We start from the raw sequence: 27,857 nt of genomic DNA on the forward strand, positions 1-27,857 counted from the left end.
GTTTTATAGAGCATCCTTGGCGGATCTCTGCAGAATTTATTGCCAACAATGGACCGTTTGGTGAAGGCCAAGTCTGACGGCTCGTTAGCGTCGACGACGACCACGGCTACGGTGACCGATGCAAGCTTGAATAAAATGAAGTCGCGATCTTTGGAACCGTTGACTGGTCTGGCGATGTGGAGCTCCGAACCGCAGATCATCGAACTGGTAAAGGGAGAACGGGGCCTTGGGTTCTCCATTTTGGATTATCAGGTACGAAGACGTTTCGTTGGTTTACCTATGTTTTATTAATTATTTATGTTTTACCGATGTTACTTGTAATTGATTAATTGCAGACGTTTTGTGAAATTGCGTTATATTACGAACTAGTACAATGCAAATTTATTTAGTTGAAGTCGCTTTCCAAACATTCAAACCTAACCCCAAACATTCAAATTATCTTAGTTTGGAATTACATAAATTAATATGTGTATTACAATATTTGTAATTACATAAATTATTAATGATATAATTAATAATTACTTATTACTTAATATAGTTAATAATTACCATGTAATAAAATAATGATTTCTATATCAAGAATGACGAAATGGTCGTCTTGCGGTATGTATATTGCGTCGTTACCGATACTTTAAATTATAATGATATTGATGTTTCAGTATTAAGTAGATTTAGCGTTATCGGCTTGGGACTAATTGGTATAGATGTATAGTAAAGGAATTTCCGGGATTATTGCGTTTAGTAAGATTTGGTAGTTGGGTTACGAGGGTTTTAACGTGTTACATAACTGGGGGGTTGCGTAATGGAAGAAGCCAGAAAATCGACCCAAGTCAATCGAATTCATGTTCTATTAGTTTTCGAATGCGCATGATTTATTAAGAGATTTTAGAGATTGGATTGGAAACTTGAAATATCCGGAAAAATAAAATATCCCCAAGTTATCTTTTCTCACATACAGTCACCATTACTCTTCGATCAATATGTATTCATTTCTCAAAATTCATATAATATAATAACAATCAAACATCTTCAAAATTCCTTACATTTCTCCTCTTTGCAAGTCCTTCTTCTCTTTCATTTAAAAGTTTCAAATTTTCAATCTTTCCCTAAAAAATTATCCCTCCAAAATAATAACAATATAACAATCTTTAATTTAGTATATAATCTCTATCATAAATATATTATTGTATGAGTTATTATAAAGTCGGTATATCTCACAGCAACACTTTTAAATTTACCCTTACACCTATTTTAACGTACACCCAAACCCAGTCTAAACACTAAAACCAGCACACTAACAATCTTCCATCTGTCTGTTCTAGGATCCAATGAACCCCAATGAGACTGTGATAGTAATAAGATCACTGGTGCCCGGTGGCGTAGCTCAAGTAGATGGTCAGTTAATACCAGGCGATCGTCTTCTTTTCGTCAATGATATCGCCCTAGAGAATGCAACGCTGGACCAGGCGGTGCAGGCGCTGAAAGGCGCCCCTAAGGGCACTGTGCGCATCGGTGTGGCGAAACCATTGCCCATCCCAGACAGTATTGTCCAGGTGAGCGATCAGGAGGATCGGATCGAACCGACCGTCGATAGGGATAGCGAGACGGCCACGTGCTCGATCATGGATAGCCACAAACAGAGGCGAGAATATTTCAGGGAACGTAAAGTGAACGTGATCGAACCGCCTCATCATATGGATTTGATCGAGGGTTTGAAGCATCAGCACAATCTTGTCAAATCTGAGAGTTTCTAAGAATGGATTTAGAATGAATTTAGATTGATAATCTTGAGTAAAATGGGGATCTTCTACTCCTGGATATGGTGCACTGTTTTAAAATGATACTGGAAACAGAAAGGAAGTTATGTTAGGTCGGTTGGTTTTAATTTGGATTCTTCTTCTTCCTTAGGTTGATGGTTAGAAAGTAATACAAGTTTAAATTCTGATACAATAGAACTCCATTTACTGGAACGAAATGTTAATTAATGCCTGATTAAGCGAACTATTGCTGGTTGACTTCACTTATCTGAATGTGAGCATCTATTACGTAAACGAAAAATAATAAGTAGCAGGGAAAATTAGTGAGCACTTATTATATAAACTGTTTATTCCTCTACAAGTTCCGAACAATGGAGCATAGTGGAATTTTCTTCATAATAGAACCTCGTTTATCCGAACAGACCGGGAAATCGACTGGTTCTTGTAATAGAAGATAGAGATTCGCTAGCATTCCCTTCGCTTTTCTTTTTTTCTTAATTCTATTAATAGGACTTAATTATTAGAATTTCAACTGTTCCTCTTTTGATTCATAAAATCTATGTTGCACACACACAGTGGGTATCGATATATTATTCATATTCATTATAAAAATACATAATGTTTGTATGTGTACGATTTGAAATTACGTTCGACCATCAACTTATTGGGAATTTAATCCTCCAATTCGAGAGGTAGAAAATTTATGAGAGGCTCTTTCAATGAACGTCAATTTTTATCAATATCGTCCAATAATGAAGTATTTCATGCTTCAATTCATTCATCCAACCGTTTTTCTGAATTGCAGTATACGTTTATTGTTAGAGTAACCGCTCAATATTCTAAAGACATATCTATGATAAATCAATATCTACGTTTGTATGTATATCAAGTGGTTTCTTGTATGTTGTAGACAGGAGTAGAAGAGATCCGAAACGCTCAGCGAGATTTGGTTTCAATAATGTTGGTTTAGGTGTATAGTTTGACCAATGTAGCTTTGATAGTTAGATTGTACCATTTCTGCAGTAGACCATCAACAAGAATATAAAGGAATTCGAGTTGCAATAGTGGAACAATCTACAATTGTACACAGATCTACTGAAGTTAGAATCAATACAACCTGCGAACAAACCTTAAGTTTACACGACTACTATCTTAACATTAAAAAGATCAACTGAATCAAGTTAATCCATTAACAAATTGACAATTATTTTCACAAATATGAATGTAATTATTAGTGATTGTTTGATCTTAAAAGAAGAAGCTTCTTGTGTACATAAAATAGCGACGAATTCATTTTTAGTAATTATTTTATGATACAAAAAGAAGTAATAACAGAAAACATAAAAAAGAGTAGGAGTGAAAAGTACTTGAGTCTTCTACCATTAAATCATCTATCTTCTTTTGAAACTAGATATTGTACTAAGCTATTCTAAATAGTGAAAAGATCATCTTCGATCTGATTTTAATATCAGTTCCTCTTTATCGACTCATGCAAATGAGTGGCAAAATTATATTGGTCAAACTGTACACGTTATATGACGAACTTAAAAGAATCTGTCTGTGCTTGCTCAAGTCAGTTGTTATATTTCCAAGACATGTATTCAGCCTCTGTTTCCACGTCTATCGAATGAATTCGCCTCGTGACTCGCGTGTCTTCGAGACGACCGACTTTTCCAGCGAAATTTGCATCGATTAAGCATTTTCGGTTTTTTCCTGGATATCTTTTTTTATTGTTTTACTGTTGGCCTCTTGGAACTTATAAATCAGTGACGATGCTTGAAGGTTCTTCCCCAGGGTCGTTCCTACAGGATGATCGTGGTTTTGCAGCGATTCCCGCGTGTTTTCCGGAGTTTTCCGTCCAGTGGCAATCTGAAATACGTTTTACGTCGTGTGATACAGTATTTATCACAGATAGAGCTCGAAAGTTGAATCTATTTACATACATTTAATAACAAAATATAAAAATTGAACAAAAATGGAATTTTATAAGGAAATTGAATTCAGTACAGGCAGCTCTGCTATAGTCTGATTGAAATTAATTGGTACTTCAAGGTCGACTCCCTTACTCTTCCAATGATGCATCGGATGATCTTTCGAGCGATTTTGTCAAGTATTTTTATTGAATCCTGACATTGGCAAAGGAGAATACACGAAGATGATTTAATTTTTACAAATTTGTTTAGAATTGTATATTTGAGTAATATACCAGTTAATTAAACGAATTGTATGTTTAACTAATTCGCTGTAAATTTTGTAAAATGACTTTATACAAATTTATGCATTAGGTTATAGAACCTATGAATTGACACGATTTTTATTCCCATGAATCCCTCAGTTATCAATGTATTGTCAAAAACTGATAGTAAATGAACAGTAAGTGAATAGCAAATAAATGTAAGATTTTGCTATTACACATTTTGCATCGATAATTTCGCAAAATTGTGAATGTGTTCTGTGGATCTAGGATTTTTATCAACGTTATTTAATTAAAATTCCAAACGAATAGTAAATCAGATCCACAGTTTATGCGTTGGTGTTGTTAACAGTCATCCTGAGTGAATGACTTCAAGCAAACTATATCCATTACTGAAATCAAAATTCCTCTAACAAAGTTTCACACGGCGTTCAACGTGGCCAGATACCCGTCTGACGTTCCAAACAGTACTTAATTCAATTCGCTATCAAGGCGTCGATTAATTATTACCCGCACAAGTACTTTTCGACTTGTTAGTAACTATTATATAGTAATATTCGTGATTTTGCTGAGAGAATCGAATCCGTTTCACTCGGTTTGACGAAACGAATTTTTGACTAATTGTAAGAGACGAATTGAGGAATTAGAGACCATTTTTTGCTCACAATGCAGTGAAATTATTCCAAGATTATGATACTATCGATAAAATTAGATTTTTTACGAAGCTCCTCTCGTTAGCTTCTTTTCTACAATTTCGACAGGTTTTATCGATTTCTTTTCTTTTCATCTTTTTTTTTTTTTTGTTCACTTTACCATAGTTATGAAATTTTATTTACTATTTACGGCACGAATTAATCATTTTTCTTCTTTGTTTTAGAAAAGTATGTAAGACTGTTATTACCTGGATTTAATCGTCTTTGATAGGTATATTTTTGCAAATATGATGTTTTAGCGAAGTAGGTTAATATGACGATTATTTTTGTCGAATGAAAAACATGGAAAAATGAATGGTACGAGGAGAATATTCCTTTGAATTTTGAATAAAGATTTTACAGCACGTGTATCAGTTATAGATAATAAATAGGGTGCCGTACAGGTTGTTTTTATTTTTGTTTAACATTGTCCACCCAAACCTTTTCCCATCCCTGTTTATTTTTTGTTGTTGTTAAATATTTATTTATTTCTCACACTTTTATTTTCTTAATTGTTTTCTGTTATGTCCGACCACATTTTGTTATGTTAAAAACGTTTTTGTTTTATTACACTTTCTTTTAATTAACATGTGAGATTTAGCAGGAAAAATATATCTCATGTTCAATAAAGAAGACAAAATTTTGAAATAATAATAATTTAATATAGAATTTTATTTTAAATTTGTTGCGATAACAGCCAAATTTTTATAAATACAGGATTCGTATTTACAATAATTTCTCACTTTCTCCATGATTTCTCTAATTTTTTATATTCTTCTTGAAACTGTCTGACACATTAAGCCATCAAATTTGAAAGCAGAGGGATTCTTCAGATTCTTTTAACGAACTGTTCAAATTATCTGTTCAATCAAACGTGATAAACAATTCCAGTGAATTTGATTCAGTTTTGTAGGTCGTTCTATTTTTTTTTTTTTTTCTTTTCTTTTCGACGAGAGAACATCTGTACCTTATGTTCAGCCGGAATCAGTTTGCGCTAATGGATTTCCTTTCGAATTCTTAATTTAGAAAGCGAGTATAGTAGTGTTCAGAGACTTTGTTTTGGAAAAGAAGAAATATCTAACGTGAGTTTAAAATTCCGCAGTAATCTGCTTGCAGTGTTCTTAAATTAATACATTTCCTTTAGATTTATCCTTCTATCGATGAAACAGCTTTTCATTGTGATTTTTATCTCTAACACGGTTTAAATCTGAATTTCTACATTTTGTTTCAATCCGAATTCTGAGAAGAATTTCCAACGTTAACGTAACGTTCGGAAATATAAAAACTCACAGTGTGAAAATTACAAATTTAAAGATTTGGTTAATAGAAAGAAATTAAAGCGATATAAATGCTGTATAATTGTGACAGAATTAACTATTATTGTTTCAGTGTTATTTAAAATAGACAATTTTTTAGTTTCATTTTCGCGGAAATTGGAAATCGCCCCGGAGATTTTCGCTTCGCTACAGCGAGATAAATGGTAGGATTCACTCGTTTTATACGTGACTGATTCCGGCACGTTTAGATATTTTTAAATTCAACCTCGCATTTTCGCGTAATATTTTACTTAAAAATGTAGAGAACCGAAAAATATGAAAATAGATAATACGATGGAATAGTTGGTGCAAGCGATACGTCCGCATTTCGATCCTGTTTTTTTAAACAATTTCGAAGTTCACTTGAACAGAGTCAATTACACGCGATGCATAATTTCGCAATAATTGCATTCGCATTTTCGATTAAGTCTGAAAAAGATACTGAAGTTAAAATGCTCTAAAACATTTCTTCTTAAAATTCGAACGATTATTATCTATGCTGCATTTCACGCGAAACACTCTACGTATTAAAAGTTCATGAAATTGCAGCTGAACTGCGTTCTACAAATAATTCACAAATAAAACACGCAATGCTATGTTGAGGAACGTAACGTGGCGATAAATTTCATAGGGAAATTATTTATTAGTCCAGAGCATAACATAGGTAACGAAGTATCATTAATAACGAGCTTGAACTTGATATGCAAATTTTGAAAATTATCGCTTTGAAAAATAGAAATGGAAGAGGAGGAATATCGTCAAAGGAATATTGTCAAACGAAGAACCTTTTGTTTCGCTAGAATTAAAATTAGAATTAAAATGTGTTGCGACACATCGCTTTGTTTAACTCTCGTGTCGTTTCTTAATATCTCTCAATTATCACAATTTACAATTATGTACATTGTCACGTTAACTTGTTTGGCGATGACCTGAATTGATACGCCTCTCATTGATTTATTAACACAGCACTTTGCTGCAATTTACTGTTAATACGGACAATTAATTTATTACTCGAGGGTATTCTTAGAAAATAGAAGAAACGATAAATTGTATTCTTAAAATTAATTATTGGTATTATAGATACAAATTTTGAGATGCTAAAGAAGAAACTGCATTATAATTCCTGAATTACTTGTTTCAGATTATTCAATATCGTTTGAATCGTTCATACTTCGTCAATACGCATATTGCAACGTAATTGATTTTTAACGTAAGATACTAATTGGCAACATTCCCATCATTCAATATTTAAAACATCATCAACGCTAGTAATTTATTAGGAAATAGAAGCGAACTGTTATTATAATTATCTATCGATATCGAAGTTCAGGGTTAACAATTGCGAAGAGAAACATAGCAATAAATAGCTAATGAATAGAAACAGGACTATTCTTACGTTACAACGAAATATATCTGTCAGCATAAAGAAAGAACAGGATCGAAATTGCCAGTAAATCGCTTACACGAAGCAGTTCGTGTATCGGAATCAGAACGAATTTCACTGAAACGACGAGCAATAAACGATGAACTCGTGGAAGGAAAGGAGCGTGTTGCTCGTGTCGCGGCTGCTTGGGCCATTGTGGTCCCAGCTATCGATCGCGCAAACCAAGACTCTTAGTCTACGGCTGAGCTCGGATAACCAAGTTATCGGGGCGCAGTAAATCGTTGCCAAGAAGATAAAAAGAAAAGTAAAACGAAAGAAATATACGACCGCTAGAAGAAGTCGCCGCGACGAGTGTGCAAATTGCTTAGTGTCGTCAAACGAACAACTCTAGACGAATAAAATAATATCAAAGGGAGTAAAAGAAAAGAATCAGATAATAACACGTGTATGTGAAGAGAAATGGGGTCGCGCGAGAAAGAAAGGGTGAGAACGAATGAGAAACGACGTTTGTTATTCAGTATAGTTGTGGCAATTACCGCGGATGGGTTTATAGAATGACCAACCATCGAGAACTGCTGAGTAAGTACTGAACAAAACGATTGTAATAGTGAATGAAAGTTGCCTGGTAGAGTAGCTGAACAGAACGAACGAATAATTTGTTCATTTCTTTTGCATTCGACTGACTCTTCACTGTCCTTCGAGCTCACGCTCATCTGGTACACACGTGCACACGAGACACGCCATTCACACCACCCACGTGTATACACGAACAGGACCTTACTATAATAGCGATCTTTGGTTTTTCATTTTTCCTCTTAGAGAACTGTTTCGTTCCTCTTTTCAATTTTCTTTTTCACCTACTTTTTTCTTTAAACCTTCTCTCGGAGATTTTTATTTCGCGTTATTATAGTTACGTTACATTTGCCGTTTGTCTGTTTGTATAATTCGACGAAGTAGGGTAGAAGGGACGAAGAGGCAAGAGGGAGAAATAGTGGATGAGGAACAGGAAGAGATAGTTAATTATCTCTGTATTAATCGAAAGGATTTTAGAACGTGGTTCGTCAGGGTACACGGCTGAGAAATGGAATTTTCAGGTGCGGAGATAATGGTCGTTTAAACGCTGTCGAAATTTCAATGTTCTTAAACAATTTCGTTATTAGCAGAACTAGCTCTTTTGTTGGAAGAACTTTATGAATAGCTTCGTAATGAAGCTTTATTTCGGAGAAGCAGTTGTCAAAGATCAATGAATGATTTTAACGAGTAACTGTCATTGCAGCATAATATTCTCTTTTTTAAATATATTTCTGTGATATTAAAAAATAAATTAATATCGGACTTTGTGTAAGTAATAAGGAATTTTTGTAAGTATAAATTGAATAATAATAATTTTTAGTTAAATAATGGTTATATCGTTATGTTAAAAGTTAAGAAGAGGCATCGGAAAAGAAGATTAAAAATTCTCAAATAAATACACAGAGGTTACGTATTAAAATTAATTGCACACAGAAATTTACATTAAATTCCAAATAACATCTTAAAACTTCGTTACAGTTAAACTCGTAACCGTGAAATAATTTATTCGAAATAATTTCATTCGTCCAAAGATTCATTCACCTTCTGCCGAGGAATAAATGAGAGTCCATTATCTCTGCACCAAGCTAACGCGTTAACCAGATCAGGGGAGACGGTCGTAACGAAAAGTCAAAGCACCAGAGAGAAACAGAGAAAGAGGAAGAGAGAAACTCGTGCGAGCTCATCGAGAGGCCTTCAGAAGGCTTCTCGACACAAAAAAAAGGGGCGAAAGACCACACTATAATGGAATTAAACTGCAAAAAGGCAAAGGCATTAGCTGACGAGAATACCAACCACCGTGGAAAAGTAAAGAACTCTCCTGTCACCTACCCTAATCTCTTAACTTTTAAATTATCGACCACTAAAGTTTAAACTTTGCATCCAAAAAAAAAAAAAAAAAAAATTAAATGAAAAATACATAAAACAAACTTTTATCCATATATTTTTTACATAAAATAGATTACTTAAATTCTTAAAAGTATATAATTATAAATTTAGAAAATTCGTATAAAAGGTATAATTAATTATATATAGCTATTATTAGCGATATTCATGAAATCACAAAAGTTACAAGATGTTAATGTTAATAAATTCTCTCGTAGAATAATGATTAAACAAGATAAAATCACGTTTGACGTGAAATTGAAGTTTAGCACAATCTAGAATTTGCAACTTGTTAATTTGCTAATATTACAAGTTGTGGTTGTTTTCCTCTTTCTTTCCGCATACGTACGAGGAAAGCTTTTATGGTGTTACCCTCGCTTCTCAGGGAATCCCCTGTTGGTTTCTAGAGATGGCAGAGTATTAACAGTAAATGGCATTTCCGGTTAAGGGTAGGTAGAATTAATGATCAAATGAAAATTAATGGCATCCCTTTATGGAAGGCATACAGAGATTTCGTGAAATATTAACGACGAGTGCAACTATCGTTTTGGGAATAAGCAGAAACATTAATGGCAGACAGTGTTCCCTTTTGGAGGTAAATAAAATTACTGTCGTAACAATAATAATATTAAACTCATACGAAATGTTGGTAATAGAATATGTGAGACATACATAATTCGTGAAAAATATTAATAAATAACATCGCCTTCTTGAGGTAAAAATTAACAAAATACAAGTATTAATAATATACCATAATGCTTTATTTCAAGTGCTATATGTAACTCATGTAACATTAATAATAACTATAATCTCCTTTATCAGAATCACGCAAAATTCATAGAAAATGAATCATTACTAGCAAAATAGACAACAAATATTAACAACAGATAATAACTTCTATTAACCACGAAAAAGTCAACAATTTCCAAAATAATACCGATCGTAAGTTACTACGTGACAAAGAAAGGAAGCCAAAAATAAAAAAAAGAGACAAAATTACACGGAAACTCAGAAAGTGTACACAGACCTGAATGAAGGTAACACTTATAAATTCTCCCCATGAAAAATCGCCTTCACCCCTTCTCAGTTCGATCCTCGATCGTACGATCGATCATCGCTGGTATGCAAGAATTCCTGTTCTCACCTATTCTCTCTTTTTTTTTTCCATAGAAATCTATTAGAGCATTCCACTACTGTCTAACTACTCACTGGCACCTTTCTTCACTATTATCAGCAGACTGTCCTCGTTGTCCGGGGATCGACACGTGTTACCATTAGACACAGGAGACATTTCTCCTGGACGTATTACACTCTTCTCGACTAACCTAATATATCGAGCCAAATATAGTAACTTTGAATCATAGTACGCGACATACTAAGCCTTTTTTTCCTTCGGTGTTGGATATCTGTCCATAAATCTCACGTGATACGATGTATACGATTGTATCGAGTTACTCCTCGCAGGCTCCCTTATACTTGTTCTTATTCTTTGTTTTTTTTTTTCTTTTTCTAGTTTCCACTATTTTCTCCTTTTTTCTCTCTTTATTTTTCTTTTTTGTTCTTCCTGTTACTTGGATCGCTTCGAAGTATGCACGTGTACGTACGATGTATACGTGTGTACACGCGGGCATCGTACAATGAATTGAGTCTCGAAGGCACGCGATAGTCATTCGTTGGTACTTAATCATCTGTGTTACCATCGTCATTGTCATTTTCATTTGACAATTAACCCCGCTACAAGTCTTTGGATTTTTATGTCACGACTGTTTTCTTGTCGCAACAGACGTTCTGAGTAAAACGGGACAAATGGCTGTAGCCCCTTTGCCTTATAACATCGAGCTACAAGACTTCAGAAGATAAGCAGAAACAAGGACTATTTTATCTAAAATTTTATCTTAAATGTAATTTCAATTTATGACATTTATAGAATCGTTAGAGTTAAGATATCGTACAGATACGACACTTCGATGATCGTTATATCTATCGATTATTGATTAAGATATATTGAAAGTAAATCATCATAGAACATGTTATAAGGTAAGAGGTTAAACAACGTTTTTAAGTAAAATCGAGACTACGTATACTTGGCAAAAATCGTGTACGTTAGTAACGGAATTTTTAACGATAAGAAGACACGACTGAGTTTGAAATAATTCCAAGTATGTAGCAGGGTTAATCAAGGCCTACACACAGTGAAACGATGCACGTATCTTCATAGTTATCCTCATAATCTTGCGTAGAAATTTCCCATAAAAAAAATTCTCACGTTGAAAGTTGCACCGTGATCGATGAGCCAGAATGGTATTCTAATGTTTGAACTGCGTATTCTTATGCATTTATAAATACATCTTATTAATTAATAAATTCATTGCCAAAACGCACAAAATACATACAATATACAAAGAGAAACTATCCGAAGTAGGATAATTATAAAGGGAGATAATTAAGAATAAATTAAAGAAGTGTAACATTTGGAAAATGAAGCAATTCTCTACTTAGCTTCCATTTCTTTAGTTCTGTCTGCCAAAATGTGTATTTCCATAAATATCTGCAATCTACCGAGGATAATATGCTATGCATATAGTGCACACATTGTTAGCTGCATCATGTAGGTCAGGATGCTTCTGCATTATAAAATATTTCAGTGTGTGTAGGCCGCATTATCACGTGGTCGTGTCAGTGCGGTAGTTTCGATTGGCTCGCGTTGGGAATATCAAGCAAAACGAGGGAACGTGGGATCATTTCATGATGGTTACTGGTCTTTGATGAACTCAACCCTTTGCGGCCTGTTTTTGGACGAGAGTAGTAGAGTTAGATTGATTAAAAGTGGTAATATTGCAGGTGAATATGTGAGATTAGATGTTGCTAGAGATCTAGCGAGATTTGTGGAAAAATAATTTACCATCGGCTGAAAAATAAATAAAGAAATTTGTAAAAATTCCCCTAAGATATATATCTAATTTACGTATATCAAATGAGAATTACTTTAAAATAATTAAAAAATCAGAAACATATTAATAGCTCGTAATAATTATTTTAGTTGTACTTGAAAAGTCGGTGTGTACCCAAAATGTCTCTCTTCTATATTTATCTATGATTTTCTCGAATTTCAAAAATTATTCACTGCAAACTGACTGAGACAGTAAAAAGTTTCCTCGTGTCTCCTTTTGGCAAAGAAGTGATTCGTTTCTCCATTCGATTTCATAATATATTTTCTCGTGATAATTTCGTGATATTAGTATCAACTTTCGAACGCTTTTCAACGATTCGTTCAAACATTAGACCAGTATCATCATCGTAATTGTCACTATTACCACGAACACATGATCCTTCTCTCTGTTCGTACATATTTAAAAACAAGAAATTATCCAGCTTTATCATTTGCATCCTTGCATCGACACGATCAACGATATATTTAAAGGAAAAGATAGAAACGGAATAGGAAGATAAGAAGAAGAGAACGAACGAAAGGAGAACATAAAAATTCAAGTTAAATGTGGCATAGACAGAACGAAGGAAGTTTCGAAGTTTCGCAATCTCCAGAAATTCGTTTATTTTTCACGCTCGTGACCATCGAATTGCTTCTCTTAAATTTAAAACTTCCTTAGATCAATGAAATTCATCAGGAACCGTTTCTTCGTCGACGAAGGTACCTAGAATACGACGTTTGAGTGGCCGAAGTGCATTTCAACAATCGATTCGATGCTTGTTAAGAAACTTTCGAAACTTTCCCTTCGCCAGTCCGATCCTCGATCTTACACAAGGCAAAATTTCCATGAAAATCGATCCGAATTGCAGTTGCACGACTCTTTCGAGCTTGCTTTTTATGTCGTTAACGTCGATTCTACGGTGGAAAACTAAAAGAAATAAATGAGAAAGGTTTGCCTTGTCGAGATACGTACATCCACTCTGTGCTCTTGCTGCAGCATCTGTTATACTTACACAAGCATGAATCGTTTACTATAGAGGAAGAATATAACACTGTAGCTGTTTAGAAATTTTCTTTTCCTTTTTAGTTATTTTCTTTCTCTTCGATTATTTTAGATGAATTAGAAGTTAGAATTTTAATAGACGGACGAATTCTCACTTTGCGGCGATTTTCAACCCTTAACTGGAGAAATGGGATGACATCAGATATTTTATATTTTCCAAGGATTAAATTAGACTTGGAAATTGTTCATTGGAGTCGTTAAAATGTTTCGAATTTTCGTGTGCGTTTTTAGATCTTCATGGTCGTGATATTTATCGCATATTAAAGTAGTTTTTGTCGAAGAGTTCAGTCTCTGTTACTTTACCTCGGATGATAATTATTATACCGTTCGTTTATCTTATTAATGAATTTTTAATTCTAATCTATTCGTAATTTAATAACATAACGGATAATCGATACAGAATGTTTTGGATGTTTATTAATAATGAATACTAAAATAATTCGTTCTGTATGAAACAATACGAATGTGTGTTTAAAACACTTGTCATTTATAAATTTTTCCCTCGGATGCACACGTGGATATTTTGTTCTGTGTTTGTATATATCAAAGCGTTATTTTCTTCTATTTGTTAATATGTTAATATCGTCAGAGTATTGCGTCCGATGTTTCCAGTTCAGGGTTGAATTTCGTCAGAATTTGCATCAAATGCTATTCTTCTTCCGTTTAAATAGATCTATTCGCCGTTTCCGCTACCTAAATTCCGTTAAAAATATTCATACAGGGTGATTTTTAAAACCTTCCCAGGTGAATAATTGGTCGTAATTTTGTACTTTACTGGTCAAAAAATATTCTTCGCTGGATAAACACGATGACAAAAATTTGCATGCAAACTAAATAATATTATGTTATCGTTATTTCGCGACAAATCCTAAATCTTCGGATTTCATTTTCACAAGATTAAACGAAAACACATCATTACGTGTCGTATTCAATTTAAATTTCAATTATATCGAAGTAGCCGAATTTAAATTTAAATTGAATTATGTAAATCAAATTTAAATCGCATTTAATTCAATATCTGCCAGATTAAATGTTTCTTCCATTACATAAGCACCAATCTTCTAACGTTGTTCTTTATCCTCATTTCGTGGCTCACAACATAGCATTTAAAAAAACGTACTCGTTACAATCTACGATTCATATCTGTTTCTTCCTAAGAACTGACTTTTATCGTTGGTAAAATTATTCCCATTCTTGGTGAAAAAGAAAAAACGACAGAAAGTACCAATCCTTTGATGTATCCATCTAGAAAAGAATTTTTGTACGTCTATAAATCACCCTGTAATATTTCTATACGTCGAGTCGCTTATTGCTCTGTTGGAAATTAAAAGGAATGCTCGTGTGGAATGGCGTACAGGATCGATCCGCGACGCAGCTGCATCCATCAAATCCTTTTACTACCTTCTCTTTCTTTCTTTTTTTTTTTTTTCTCGTACTTTGAATAACTGTTTTCGCGCGCAACTGGCACGCGTTCCCGCTACTAATTCGGCTATTTCATTTTTCATTTTCAGGACAATGCTTAAACGTCCAGACCGGAACCGTTTAGGAAGTTGCGAAGTTCGATCAAATTGCCGCAAGTTAACCTGACCAAAGAACGAACGAATCTGAAATTAAAGAAAGAACGAAATAAAAAAGAAAGACAGAAAAGAAAGATGAATTAATGACATACTATATATAGTATTTATATATAGTATCTAATTATTATTATTATTATTATTATTATATATATATATATATATACAATGTGCTCGTCTAATGATCGTTTTAATAATAACAATGATATTCATATCGGAGAGCAATGACCAATCACGATGTAACATTATACATGGCTGTTTTTTCCCTTTGCTTTTACGTTGTTCTTCGTGCAAACCCTTCAAGTTCCTTCCTCCTTCGCGATCGATGGTCTTTGTTATATCTTCGTCACGTTCGTAGTTTTTGCTCTGTTCTTTCTTTATATATATATATATATATTTTTTTTTATTGTTGAGACGCGTTCGGTGTCGAATCGTTCGAGTTTTTCAATAAAATGTTTCTCGTCGACATTTCTGTGAGCAGAAATTTGGTGATATTTAAAATTCTCTCGTGTTTGATTCTTCGTGGATTGACGCGTTCGCAAGTTTGAATTCAAAATAACCGGGATTTTGTAGCGAATGTTGTTTCTGTTTTTTTTAAGGATAGGCGTTTCAGAATTTTCTGCAATTTTGTATTTGTTAAAATATATCGGGATTTTCCTGGCGCTTCAGTTTATCTGGGAAACGCCGCAGTATTATGTTTTGTTAATAAAAACGTGGCGAAATATAAACGACATTTCGACATTCGGAGAAACGATAGAACTTTGACATTTTCTACAATTAATTTCTTCGGAACTGTTCAATTTTTTAATTTATGTATTCGGTCAATTCTCGAAACTATTTGAATTTCAAGTGCATATATATGTCTTATTTTTCTTTCTTGTTCAAGATACGAGTAGGCAATTTTTTATACGCTACTGTCAATTATTTCTTTCCTTTTTATTTTGAAACATCGAATGACGTGTTTCGAAAAAGAACATGAATTTTTATCATCTATTTGTTTTTATATACAATATCGCGTTTAAAATTCAATTATTTCATGAAATAATTAATCATAATACTTTTCATATCGATGACCATGTTTTAAGCGTAGATAAGTTTTTTTTATGCTCTAACCGAAACGAAAACGAAGACACTTCAATAAAAAATAAAGCAAAATTACCAAACGAAGTACTTTTATCGATTCCTTCAATTCTACCTTCGATTTAGATTTTTAAGCCCGTTTTACATTTTTATGGCGCTCCAAACGAGGTGCAGCCTTTGGTTACCCCGTGAAAATTTATAAGATCGTCCGCGTGCGTTGATGTGAACTTTATTTTATAATTTACAATTACATAAAATTTATATAGGAAATGGTATAGTGCCAGTAGGTTTGGTAACGGTATGGTTGTTACAATATCGTTTGATGCTCCGTCAATCTATCTTTACACGGTCACTACTCGTCACTAATTACTCTCGTTACAATGGTTCTCTTTTAAATACGCTGACAACACTTCTTGACAACGCTGACAACACTCCTTGACAACGCTGACAACACACACCTGATATCTCCTAGGCAATCTGTCCACGATACTACACTATACTACGATATATAGCACAAATTATGTAAAAAATTATAGAAAATAATTCGTCGAATTTCATAAATTAACTGATATAGGAAGCACACAAATAAAAAGGTGAGGAACATAATCGAACGAGTTATCAGTTCATGTATAATCCTTTGTCTTAAAATATTCGTATTATGTTCGCGATAGACTACAAAATGGAAAATAAACTTTCCTTTCAATTTCTAATTTCTCTTACAAACTTACAACTGAAATAATCGTTACATCGTACCATCCTATAGTATCTTAACGATTTTCGTATTTAAACGAGTCATAAGACAAGGGATTAATAAAGAGAAACTTTATTTTGTCTTTCCTAATGAAATGGCGACTTCCACGAAGACAGAACGCCACGAACAAATTGTTATCGAGAGATACAGTGTCATTTAAGTAGGCAACACACCTTTGAACCTGCTCTCTTGTCACTGAAAACCTTTTCAATCGTTTCTTCAACCCTTTGTTTCATTCTGATCAATGTTACATTGAATTTTAATATATCACTTATAACTTCTGAAGCGAATAACGAAATTTGCTCGCCAATTTCTATTCCTAATTCGACAAGTTTCGATTTAAGAGACATTCACCGATTGAAATTAGTAGATAAGCTTTGTAAAAAGCTAATAATTGATCTCACGAGGGTTTTTAAGCTTATGCCTATTTGTAGGAAATTGAAAGATGTAAAAATGCATAGAATTCAAACGATATGTAAAAGATACAGAAAATTTCCCAAACATAGCATTCGTTGTGTTTCGTGCATCAATTTTCTATCTACATGCAATTTTTTCAATTCCACTCGTAAAAATATGAATTCGCATGAATATTTCCAATCTACTTATGGCAGTTAATATTTCTGAAACACTCCTGAAGCCAGCAGAAATATGTATTTGATCTCGAAACCAGATAAAAGACAATATGCTTTCAATTGTCATGTTTTTACGATATATTATTATTCAATTTTACGAAGGGTTGAAAACGAAGGGTACTTCGACTCGAAGTATATTGTACAGTTTGTACATAAAATGTCGTGCCGCTTTCAACATTTTCTATCTCCTTTCTTAAGTAATCGTGCCCCAAAGTGTTTGTTCTCTTTGATCAATAGTCGTACTTGATCGAGAGAGAATTTTCTTCTTGCGTGGACAAATATTGGTCGAAGATTCGATCAATCTGAAAGTGGTAGTATTAACCGGTGTCCTTTGGGGGAAAAGCATTTGTTTTGCCAGCGTTGCAGCTTTAGTTTCACGAAGATTTAAGAAATTTATTTTACACCAATGTTGACTTTGAAGTAATCGCGTGGAAACACGACTTTTTCTTCTATTTCATTAATATATTTTATATTTCTTTTAAATATCTTCCTTACGCTAGCTGTAACGTCGGCCAGACGCCTGAACATTTTTCCCCAAACGGCAAAAGAAAAAAGAAAAAGCCGTGGTCGTAGAAAACTCGATTATTCGAACTAATGATTAATTGAATTGGAAAACAAAATGAGTAAATTAATTGGGAAACGCGCTTTTCGTTTCCATTGAATATATCCACTTACGGCACTTCAATTTACTATTTCAACTTTGCTATTGTACTATACTTTAAATTTATCATTTCAACTTCCCGATTATTTAGGCGTTTCCCATTTAATTATTCTGCAGCTGTTGAATAAAAAAGAGGAGCAACGAATTATTCATAGTTCCCCAGGAAACGTAAATTTGTATTTGGTTATCTTATACTTTAGCGTATCGAGTAATCGGATATTCTGTTAATCAGTGCTTGAATAATCGAGATGTTGTATTAATTGACCATCGTTGAAGGAACAAGCACTGATAGAAGCGTGTACCATATTTGTTAATTTCAGCACGCTGTCAGTATATACGCTAGTTATCAAGTATTAGGTACTACATAATAACATTTGCTGCATATATTATGAACGCCAGAACCGATAATGTAGCGTGATCAAAGAATATTCTTTCCTTTTTTTTCTCATACGAAATATCGAAATTTCAGAAATGCATATTCGAGCTTTGGAAAAATTATTTTCCATTTAAAAATCTTCTTTTTTTTTTAGTACCTTGCATATTTTTTTAAGGAATTTTAAATATTTCCGAAACTACGCAATGATAACAGAACGACGTGGTGTGTCGAATAGTTAGGCATTTTTAACAAACTATTGGAACAGTGAGCTTATTTTATTAAATTTGAAATATCCTTTTTTTCCAACGAAATATTATCAAGAAATTATTTATTGCCTTGTAAATTTCGAGAAAGATATTTCTGGTATAATTCTGGGATATTATTTGTGAGCATTGGTTCCTTGAAACCATGAAGAAGTTGTTTGATTAAAAAAGTAAGAAATAATAAATCATTTTGGTTGCTTATCTAAATTTTGAAAAAATGTCAGGGGGGTTGAAAAAATAGCGTAGTGAAAATAGCGATGTAAATAGTAGTTAGAAATTTTTCCATAAATGTTTTCAAATTGCGCTTTCTTCTGACTCTCTTCACACTGCGTAAATATCCAAGACTGTCTGTATAATAACTTCCAGATCTACTGCTCCACTGACTTCGTATTCTCTGCTTTCGACTTCGGATGCTGCCAATGATCGTATATTAATTTCCAATAGTGTATAACATTATCGTAAGATAATAAATTAAACAATCAATTGATAGAGATGCTTTTATCGTACCGTGTCTGACCAGAAACGGTCCGCTTCTACTGAATGCTCCGTACACTTTCCCAATTCACCGAATTTTCTGTACTTTCGAATGTTTCTGCGACGAACGTTGACACGTTTTGTTTGTATTTCTCAATGTCGAGAATCGTGCATACGATAATTATGTAACAGAATAAAAAAAAAGAAATCGAAACATATATATCAACGTATAATTGACGTATAATAACTAGAACATAATTGAGTTAGTTTTACCTTGTATACGATAAATTAACAAGTTAGTAAAATAATTATCCCCATAAAAACTCGATAGTCTGATAAATCAGAAAAATATCAAGTATAAAAAATAGCGAAATTGCAAAGAAAAATCAATCTCATTTAATGAACTATCATCACTTTGATCTTTCCACTTTCTTTACGTGTCATCGGTTTAACCAACTCTTCGAACTTAATCAGATCGACTTTGAAATTAATCATTGGCAGCAGCTCCAACTCCAAACTTCTCTCTCGTTTCACCCACAAAATGACCACGTGTTTCGAGCTAGCTAAACTGTATTTATATTCCATTCTCGAAGTAGCATTTTGTCTGGAACCGCTTCTCTGATCTCCCGCGCGTTTTCTTCCACTGTTTTATATCCGCGAGAATAGAGGACCGTTTGTCGATGGACACTGACGATGGCATTAATTGTCTGATTATTTTCTCGGTTCTTTTGTATGTCCCGATGGCCGATCCTACGGCAGAGGGTGCCACCGATTTGCCCCGTAAGACGCAGCAAAAGCTTCCCCAACGAAAGCGAAACGACAAATCACGCAGCCGAGCTCGAGGACTTCCTCTCCTCCAGATCAGGTATTCTTCATGTCGATCGACTTTTTCTTCTTTTTTTTTTTTCTTTCTTTTTTTCTGAGGAATTTTTCATATTTTTGGAAGTACGCAATGACGAAGAACGATCAACCGCTCGATGAAAGTTCTTAAGGTTTCCATTTTATTGATTACTGTGTGTGTGTGTGTGTCAATATTGTGTACGAATCTCTTGGCGCGTGAAAGCGAGCAAAGTGTAAATATCTTATCTAGTTTTTGTTTGGTTAGATACATTATACGTGTCAATGGTAAAGATCTCTGATAGTAGTTGCGCAGTACTAGTTAAATCAGTCAGTTTTGGTTCACTGAGTTTCGAGAAACAAGTTGGATGATCTGAAGAACACGTTTGCGATAATAGTCGACAGCAAGTTACGAGTACAGCTCATAACATAATTAAAAAGATTATCGTGCTCATTGACACTCGTACATGATAATATCAACAACTACTAATGGCAGAATAATTCGAAATTTGTTCGTATCGAAATATTTTTATTTCACGAAGAAAGGAAACTAACATTTCTATGCAAACTGTCCAACCTTATTGCTGTTAATTTCGCAACTTGTTAAAAGAAGGAAAATATTTCATCTAAATTGTCATAAAACTGAAGCACAACTACCAAGGAGTCTGTTCAAAAAAAATTCTCATTCGCTTGGAACAGAATATTCCGCGTTTTAATTTGCTGGAACGAATTACTACATATGGAAATAATTTTCGCAAGTACAACTTCCATGAAGATTGAGCACAACCAGCAAAAGATCTTTATAAAATTCTCACTTACATTTTGCCTGAAAAATCACTGACAATTTTACTGAAAAGAATAAGATTTCCATTTTATTTAAATGAGCTTTTACAACTTAACTCTTTTCCAGGAACTAAACGTAACGAAGAGTCTTCAGAAGTCCTGAAACATCGTTTTGTCGCAAAAGAAACCATCGTAATCGTTATTATTTTCATTCTGCAGGAGTAACAGAACTGTCGATGGACAAACCGGAATCCGAAGAAGAAGAAGATCACTGGAAGGACGCATCGCCCATCACACCTACCTGCAGTCCAACGAAACATCCTCCAAAACCTGGCCAACTAGACAAACCTCTAAAAACCATCGAAGTCGACGTCCACGATTTCAAACCAACGAGTCCGTTAGACGAAAAAGACGTGATCATCATCGACAGCAGCGCCACACCACTCAGCAAAAAGTTAGCCATAAAGTACAATCAGGAAATAACGACCGGCGTGGAGAAGGCAACACCGAAAGTAAAGTTAAAACGAGAGTCAGTGATAGAATTGGAAGAACCGTGTCAAAAAGTGCCTGAAAGCGCAGCTCAACCATCGACCTCCACAGAAAGACGCGCAGACGCTGAAAGAAGAAGGACCTTGAGACGAATGGACTCGCAAGAACGACTGTCCACATCCAAAGACACATTAAGCAAAACAAACGTAGCTGAAAGAGGCGCGAAGAAGAAAGTTTTCAAGAGGAAAGAACAAGATCGAAGATCTTCCAGAAGAAAAATAGACGAAGTGGAGGAACCTGTTTCGGAAGTTTCTAGAACCGAAATAGATGAGCCCAGAAGGCGAAAAGACATGGAAGGAGCGGTGATCAGATCAAGAGAAGAAAGGAAAAGTCTCAGAGAGCAAGAATGTATAGAACGAGTGACAGAATTTTTAACGAAGCACAGTGTGCTCACTTACTCGGAGGTGATCCCGGTCAGCGAACCTGAGACCGACGTCCAGACACCTGGTGATTACAGAGAACAACGAATCACGCGTCCATCCAGTATTATAGAGGCCCAGGAAGCTCAACCTGAAACCTCGAAAGACGGGATATTAATAAGAACGAAGAGTATAAGAAGACCCGAAGAGCAAGTAAAGACTCCATCCTCTATCGAGTCGGAGAAACAGGTCTCCGCGTCGACTAAAGTGACACCTGAGAAACCAGCAGCAGGTGTCGAAGAGATTAAACCACCCGTGACGAGTCCTGAGACAGAGATACCAGCCACTAAACGTCGAAGTTCAATGAGAAAGAAACCCAGAGCGTTTTCCAGGGAATCTTCCAGGGAATCTCTGCTGGACGACACGAAGAAAGAGGTTAGGATACAGGAAAACGTCGAAGAGATATTCTTCGAGGATACCAGTGAACAGATAGATGGAATTCTTCCGGAGGTTCAGTTGGTGAAGGCTAGAATAATCACTGCTGAGGAAGCAGCCGCGAACAGAGTGGACGAAGCGATGAAAATTGAAATACATTCGCCGCCGGAAGTGGCTGTGGTCTCTGACTCGGTGAGAGTGAGGACGGGAAGGGTTCCATCGCCGGAAACTGTGAACATGTCGCATCTACAGCTGATCAGTTTGGCCAAGTCCACGTCTGAGAACGCTTTGGCCGAGAGCAGCGAGGAGAATAAAATTTCTGAGAAGAACATCAAGACGGAAATTTTGTTGGACCTGTCGAAAGTGTCTGAAGTTGGGGACGAAGAGGAAATGGTGGATGGAGAGAATAAGGACAGAAGATTGAACAGGACAAGGAGCGAAGGTTCGAAAAGGCCGGGATTCAAAGTGACGAAGATGAAAGAACGTGATGGATTTATGATTGGTACATTGGCACAACCGGATCAACCCGAACTGACGATTTTGTTGGAGAATGCAGCTATCGAGAGGAGAAGGAACGTGGATGACGATCGAGATAGTTTGGTGGATTTTGGCGTGGAAAAGATAATTAGGAGGTAAGTGAAAAAGAAATTGAGAGTTTCTTTCTTTTTTTTTTAATTATGGAGAAGTTTTTTGATGTTGAGAGATTTTTATATTTCAACGTGTTTAAGTAGCGAATGTTCGAGGATGCAAAACTGAGAAAGTGTTGAGGCATTTATGGGACATAAGCTGTTTTATTCGCGTTAATGCTAATTTTTTACTAAACATAATGTTTGCAATAAACATATTCCTCCGGATGGATGCCAAATTTTACCAATATATCAGTCTCATCGCATATGTGCTAATATAAATTTCAACGTTTCATATAACACGCGCAGTATATGCATACAAATTTTTTATGATAAGTGTGCAAATACTTTTACGAGCCGTTTTATGAGCTTAAAACCTGAAATCCTAAAATCAATACCAGATCTAGTTAGTTATAATCACAGTCGTCAAACTACTTTTATCAAATTCTTAAAAGCTTTCGTGGAAGCTTTCCATTAATAGAATTAACCGGTTAATGCTGGAAAGAATCAATTGCATAATATACGACTGATTTCTATTCATATACTGACTTCTAAATTGGCGAAAATCTACTCCTTTGGGAATACAGTTTTTCAGTTTATTTTTCCAAGTCGTCTATCCGTTTCTGATGGAAAGAGGTAATAAATAATTGAACGAAGCTAATTACCGGCGGTGATCTCGCCAACCGGAAGTTCTTTCCATGATTCGTGGCATCCTGAAAAAGGCTTCGAACGTCGATTAATGTATACAATGTTATTTTCCGTGCAGCCAGTCGAATGGATTACGCGAGTGACCGTAGGAATCCCGCGAAATGCGCACAATTGGTTGAAAATCTAGGTCGTGTAGAATACCACACAGTGTTTCGCGACCCGAAAATTCCATAGCCACCACCCCTTTCTCTGTTTCACCATTCTTTTTTTTTCGTTTGTTCCTGTTTTCCTTCGCCAATCGATCGTGAGCGGTTAAAACAGGCCTGCGAATTAATTATTTTCGTAAACTACGTTCGGTATCTCGGTATTCTTATGATAGCTATCTCGTTGTCTTTTGTCTCTTTTATTTTTCAAATTGTTCTGTGATATTTTGCAATTCCTTGAATATAATTTATTCCATTAAATACAAATTCATTGAGGAATTAAAAAATAATTCAAAATATGTATGCGACTGAAAAACGTCAGAATAGTTGAAATACAACTAACAAAGTTTAATTTAAGACAGTTAGCGAAATATAATCAAAGAGAATGGCAAAACGGACGAAATATAGTGAACGAATCCCGAAACAGAAAACCCAATTAAGAAATCCCGAAACGAATGAAATACAATTTTTCAAAATCCGTGCAGGCATAACATTTAATTACAGAAACCTTTGAAACAATTAACGTCGTCGAACAAACCAAGCTACCTCGCGACTATTAATACTTCAAACCTGCGATTTCCAATTTAATCGCGACACGCCCCTTTCCACCCTTTTGCCATATGAAAGATTCAACAAACCAAAAACGAAACGTCAGAAAGAAGTGGCAAAGGCAGGTAGCGGAAAAAGCAGTGAGAAAAGGCAGGAAAGTGGGTTAAAGGAGCAGACCAGAGTCGGTTGCAGCAACCGAACGCAAATATAAATGTGAAAAGATGGCGCTGAAGAGGGGGAAAATCGTAGCGAGGAACGAAACGGCACAAAACCAGACGATAAAAGATAAGAACGAGTGAATAGGAATAATAACGCGAAAGGAAGAAGCAAGATGCTCGTGGCGACGTCATCAAACGAGAAGACAAAGACAAGAAACAGAGTGATGAAACCTTTCTCTGTTTTATCGTATAGATATTCTTAGTCGAAGTATTTTTATACAGGATATTCGTGAAAGAAGGGTTGAATAATTAAAACAAAAAAAAAAAAAATGGAAAGATGTTCGTTTAGATAAATTGCGCTGTTCTTGGGTCTGTATGATCCGAAATGAATGTTATGTTTCTCAATGCATCTTTTATATTTTATACTTGTATTATAAATACACTTTTAATATCTTTATTTGCATATACCAAAGTAGATAATTTATTCAAGGCTTGACATAACTTCAAGGAAAAGTTAGAAACATATTTCGTAAAATATTGTCTCGTAAAAGGCTATTTATAGAAAAATTATAGTGCAAATAAAAGTAGCCTGCCCCTTTCATACATATTTTGTTAAGGGAAATTCGTCGATAAGTATCTTCTTTTGCCATGTGAAAATTTTATGTTGAGTTTCTACCATGGTTCACTGATAGCCCAATTAATATCCTTATCATATGAATTTTGTTTGTTGCTAAAAAGAGATATTATATATTAACAGTTTACACGGTAAGTTTCCCAAATAATCTTCGAATTAATACGCCTATTACCGTGATGAAATAAATTTATGACAAAATTGACGGACACGAAAATTTGAAAGGAAAATTCGGGACGCATAGTAAAATACTTACTCGTAGATAAGTAGCGGTTCTTGAAACTATAGTATTCTCTTATAAGCGCTTTGTCGAGAAACTAAGTCGAAGTATGCTTCTCTGTCTCGTGAAAATTTTATTTTCGGTTCCTGTCGCAGGTCACTAACGATCTACGTGACTTGGAACTTGTGAATGTTGTACGAATTCTATTTGCCCTCGAAAATACTTCTATCTATTATAAATGTTATGCGAGTCCTACATATCTTTAGTATTATCATTTGCTTTTAGTATATTGCATGCCGCATGAAAATTCAGAAAACCAACAGACGGTTGGTTTCCTTTAAAATGTGTCTTTCGTTGAAAGTAAGTCAGAAACTTATAACAAAATACTTATTTGTCAGTGGTAGATAAAATGACGATACACTCAACATTTGGATATTTTGGAAAATACGTCGAAAAATAGAATCGCGATTGTCTATTTCTTACGTTAATCCTAGCCGACATATCTTTGTAATTAAACTAAAGCGAATTAAAGGAAACCCACCCTCTTATCAGAGAAAAGACATAGAGAAAAGGACGAGACGAAATTAAGCTCGTATCTGCGTTCTCGATGTCTAAAATAAATCCTTCAAACCGCACGTTGAAATTGCATAAAAATCCGCGGTCTGCTGATCAATAGACTGCGGACCTTTATGCATTCGTAGGAAATCTAAAATCGCCAGAATCCATAAATTGTACATATTACGCAAAAATAACCAAAATACCCAGAGTGTAGTACTTGTTACAATATTCGGCAGAGGAAATACATTTCTTCCGAGATTTTATTTCCTTAATTAGGCTTACAAAAATACGAATTTGCATAAAAATCAATCCCTGCAGAACCAAATTTTGCTTCAACAACAGCGAAGTATTCTACTTGTAACAATTCTTAATAACAAAGACACGTTCCTTCTGATATTTAAAAAAGAAAAAATCACACCACATACCAAAACTTAAGGTCAAAATAATTTCAGCAAAAATGAAAGCCATCCAGTACTTAATAACTTTACAATCGATTAAACTATGATATTATTCAGACGCAAGATCGCACATGAAATGTGTAACATTCCCCGAGAAAAACATCCTCAAGGACTTCTTCCAGTCCATTCTGTATATAATACACTAAAAGTAACCCCCAAATAGCTTTATCAAAACCCAAGAAATCTACTATTTACTGATTCTGCAGACAGTATTATCTATTATTTAATTACTCCATGACGATACTATACATAGACACGAAATAGCGCGTAAAAGAGTCAACATCCCTTAGGAGAAACATCCCCAAAAGCTTCTTCCTATCCACCCTATTGGCTGTAGACGCAACTACGCGTTAAAGAGAGACGCGGAAGAGGCAGAATCTAGGAAAAAGAGACGGGAAACTCTGCAGCAGCGAAGCTCGTCGTTACTTCCTCCCACGCGATAGCAAAACCTTCGTAACTCGCGCGGACTCGCGCGTCCGCACTTACACACCGACACGCCTGTATGTATACACAAGGCAGACATATAACAGTAACGAGTCTGCGTGTGCATGCACTCGCAGGAGAACGCTCCTGGAGGTGGTTGCTCGCGATTAGTCGCGATTCTGACCGCCTCGACTCTGCTCTCCGCAGTCTCGTGTAGTCTCTCGGCTTGTACGAAACAAAAACAACGTATAGTTTTCAGAAAAAAAGAAACTACTAAATATTCTTACGTACGTGTCCGCGTGAACTTAATTCGTGTAAGTGTTAGGTTTATGTACATGCATATGTATGTGTGTGTGTGTGTTTGTGTGTGTGTGTGTATAAATGTATGTGAAAAGAGTGTGTGACGTTGTTTGGAGAGCATCAGACGCGCGCGTGTAACGCCACGTTTCTCGGGCGTAGTACACGCGGAGAGGAGTGCGTTGTTTATTAGATCAGAGTAAGCCAGTTTGCAGTGACGCAGCGGGACGCGACAGTGAACACCTTGGCATCGCGGACGAACGTGAGAGGTAGCTCGTTCTTTTTGTTTCGTTTCGCGCACTCTTTTTTTAAATAATTGATTTCCTCTTCCCGTATCTTGTTCATCTTTTTATTTTTGCATTCGGCGGTTTAGGAGAGGGAAGATCAATTTGGAGTTTGACTTGTGCTGATGTTTGGAAAGTTCGATCGGTCGATCGTGATGTTCTTTTTCTCTGATGAATTTTTGGGCATTTGAAAATTTTACAAGTTTTGTTTTATCTTGGGGTCGAGTTGAATGGAATATTGGTTTTCTTTTTATTTTTATGCCGAGTTGTTTAGGACAGAGAAGATTAATTTGGTGTTTCATTTGTATTGGATTTTGTTGAACAGAGTTCTGAAAAGTTTGGTCGCTGATTATGGCTTCCTTTTCAAATTTAATTTTTCGACAATTAAGAATTTTAATTAAGGTTAGCAGAAAGTAGTTGGCGAGATATTAGCGTTACCGTTTTACTTTTTATTTCTGCATCAAGTTGTTTAGGAGCGAGAACATTAATTTGGAGTTTTATTTGGGTTGGGTTTTATCGAACAGAGTTTTGAATAGGTTGCTTCTAATTTTTTATAAATTTTCGGCCATTTAGGAATTTTAATTTGCGATCTAGTTTATCAGCATATAATTGGATTGAACATTGGTGTTGTTTGTAACAGTAGTATTCAAGAAATATAATTTATCGCAAATCTTAATTTACATTGGGACTTTTTCATGGATTTTGATAAAGTTTTGGAAAATACATATTTATAGTAT

At 34.9% G+C, this 27,857-nt stretch overlaps 1 protein-coding gene across 1 annotated transcript in view; it reads left to right on the plus strand.

The window, feature by feature from the left end:
- Nucleotides 1–27,857, plus strand: part of LOC122570821 — a 165,648-nt gene that overhangs the window by 101,884 nt on the left and 35,907 nt on the right. The window contains exons 16-19 of the mRNA XM_043733678.1: nt 10–252; nt 1,323–1,553; nt 19,862–19,967; nt 20,942–22,697. Coding sequence (XP_043589613.1) covers nt 10–252; nt 1,323–1,553; nt 19,862–19,967; nt 20,942–22,697 — 2,336 coding nt within the window. The remainder of the gene's footprint in view (nt 1–9; nt 253–1,322; nt 1,554–19,861; nt 19,968–20,941; nt 22,698–27,857) is intronic.

The sequence above is a fragment of the Bombus pyrosoma genome, linkage group LG9, assembly GCF_014825855.1.
Source record: "Bombus pyrosoma isolate SC7728 linkage group LG9, ASM1482585v1, whole genome shotgun sequence".
In the NCBI taxonomy this organism is placed as follows: Eukaryota; Metazoa; Arthropoda; class Insecta; order Hymenoptera; family Apidae; genus Bombus; species Bombus pyrosoma.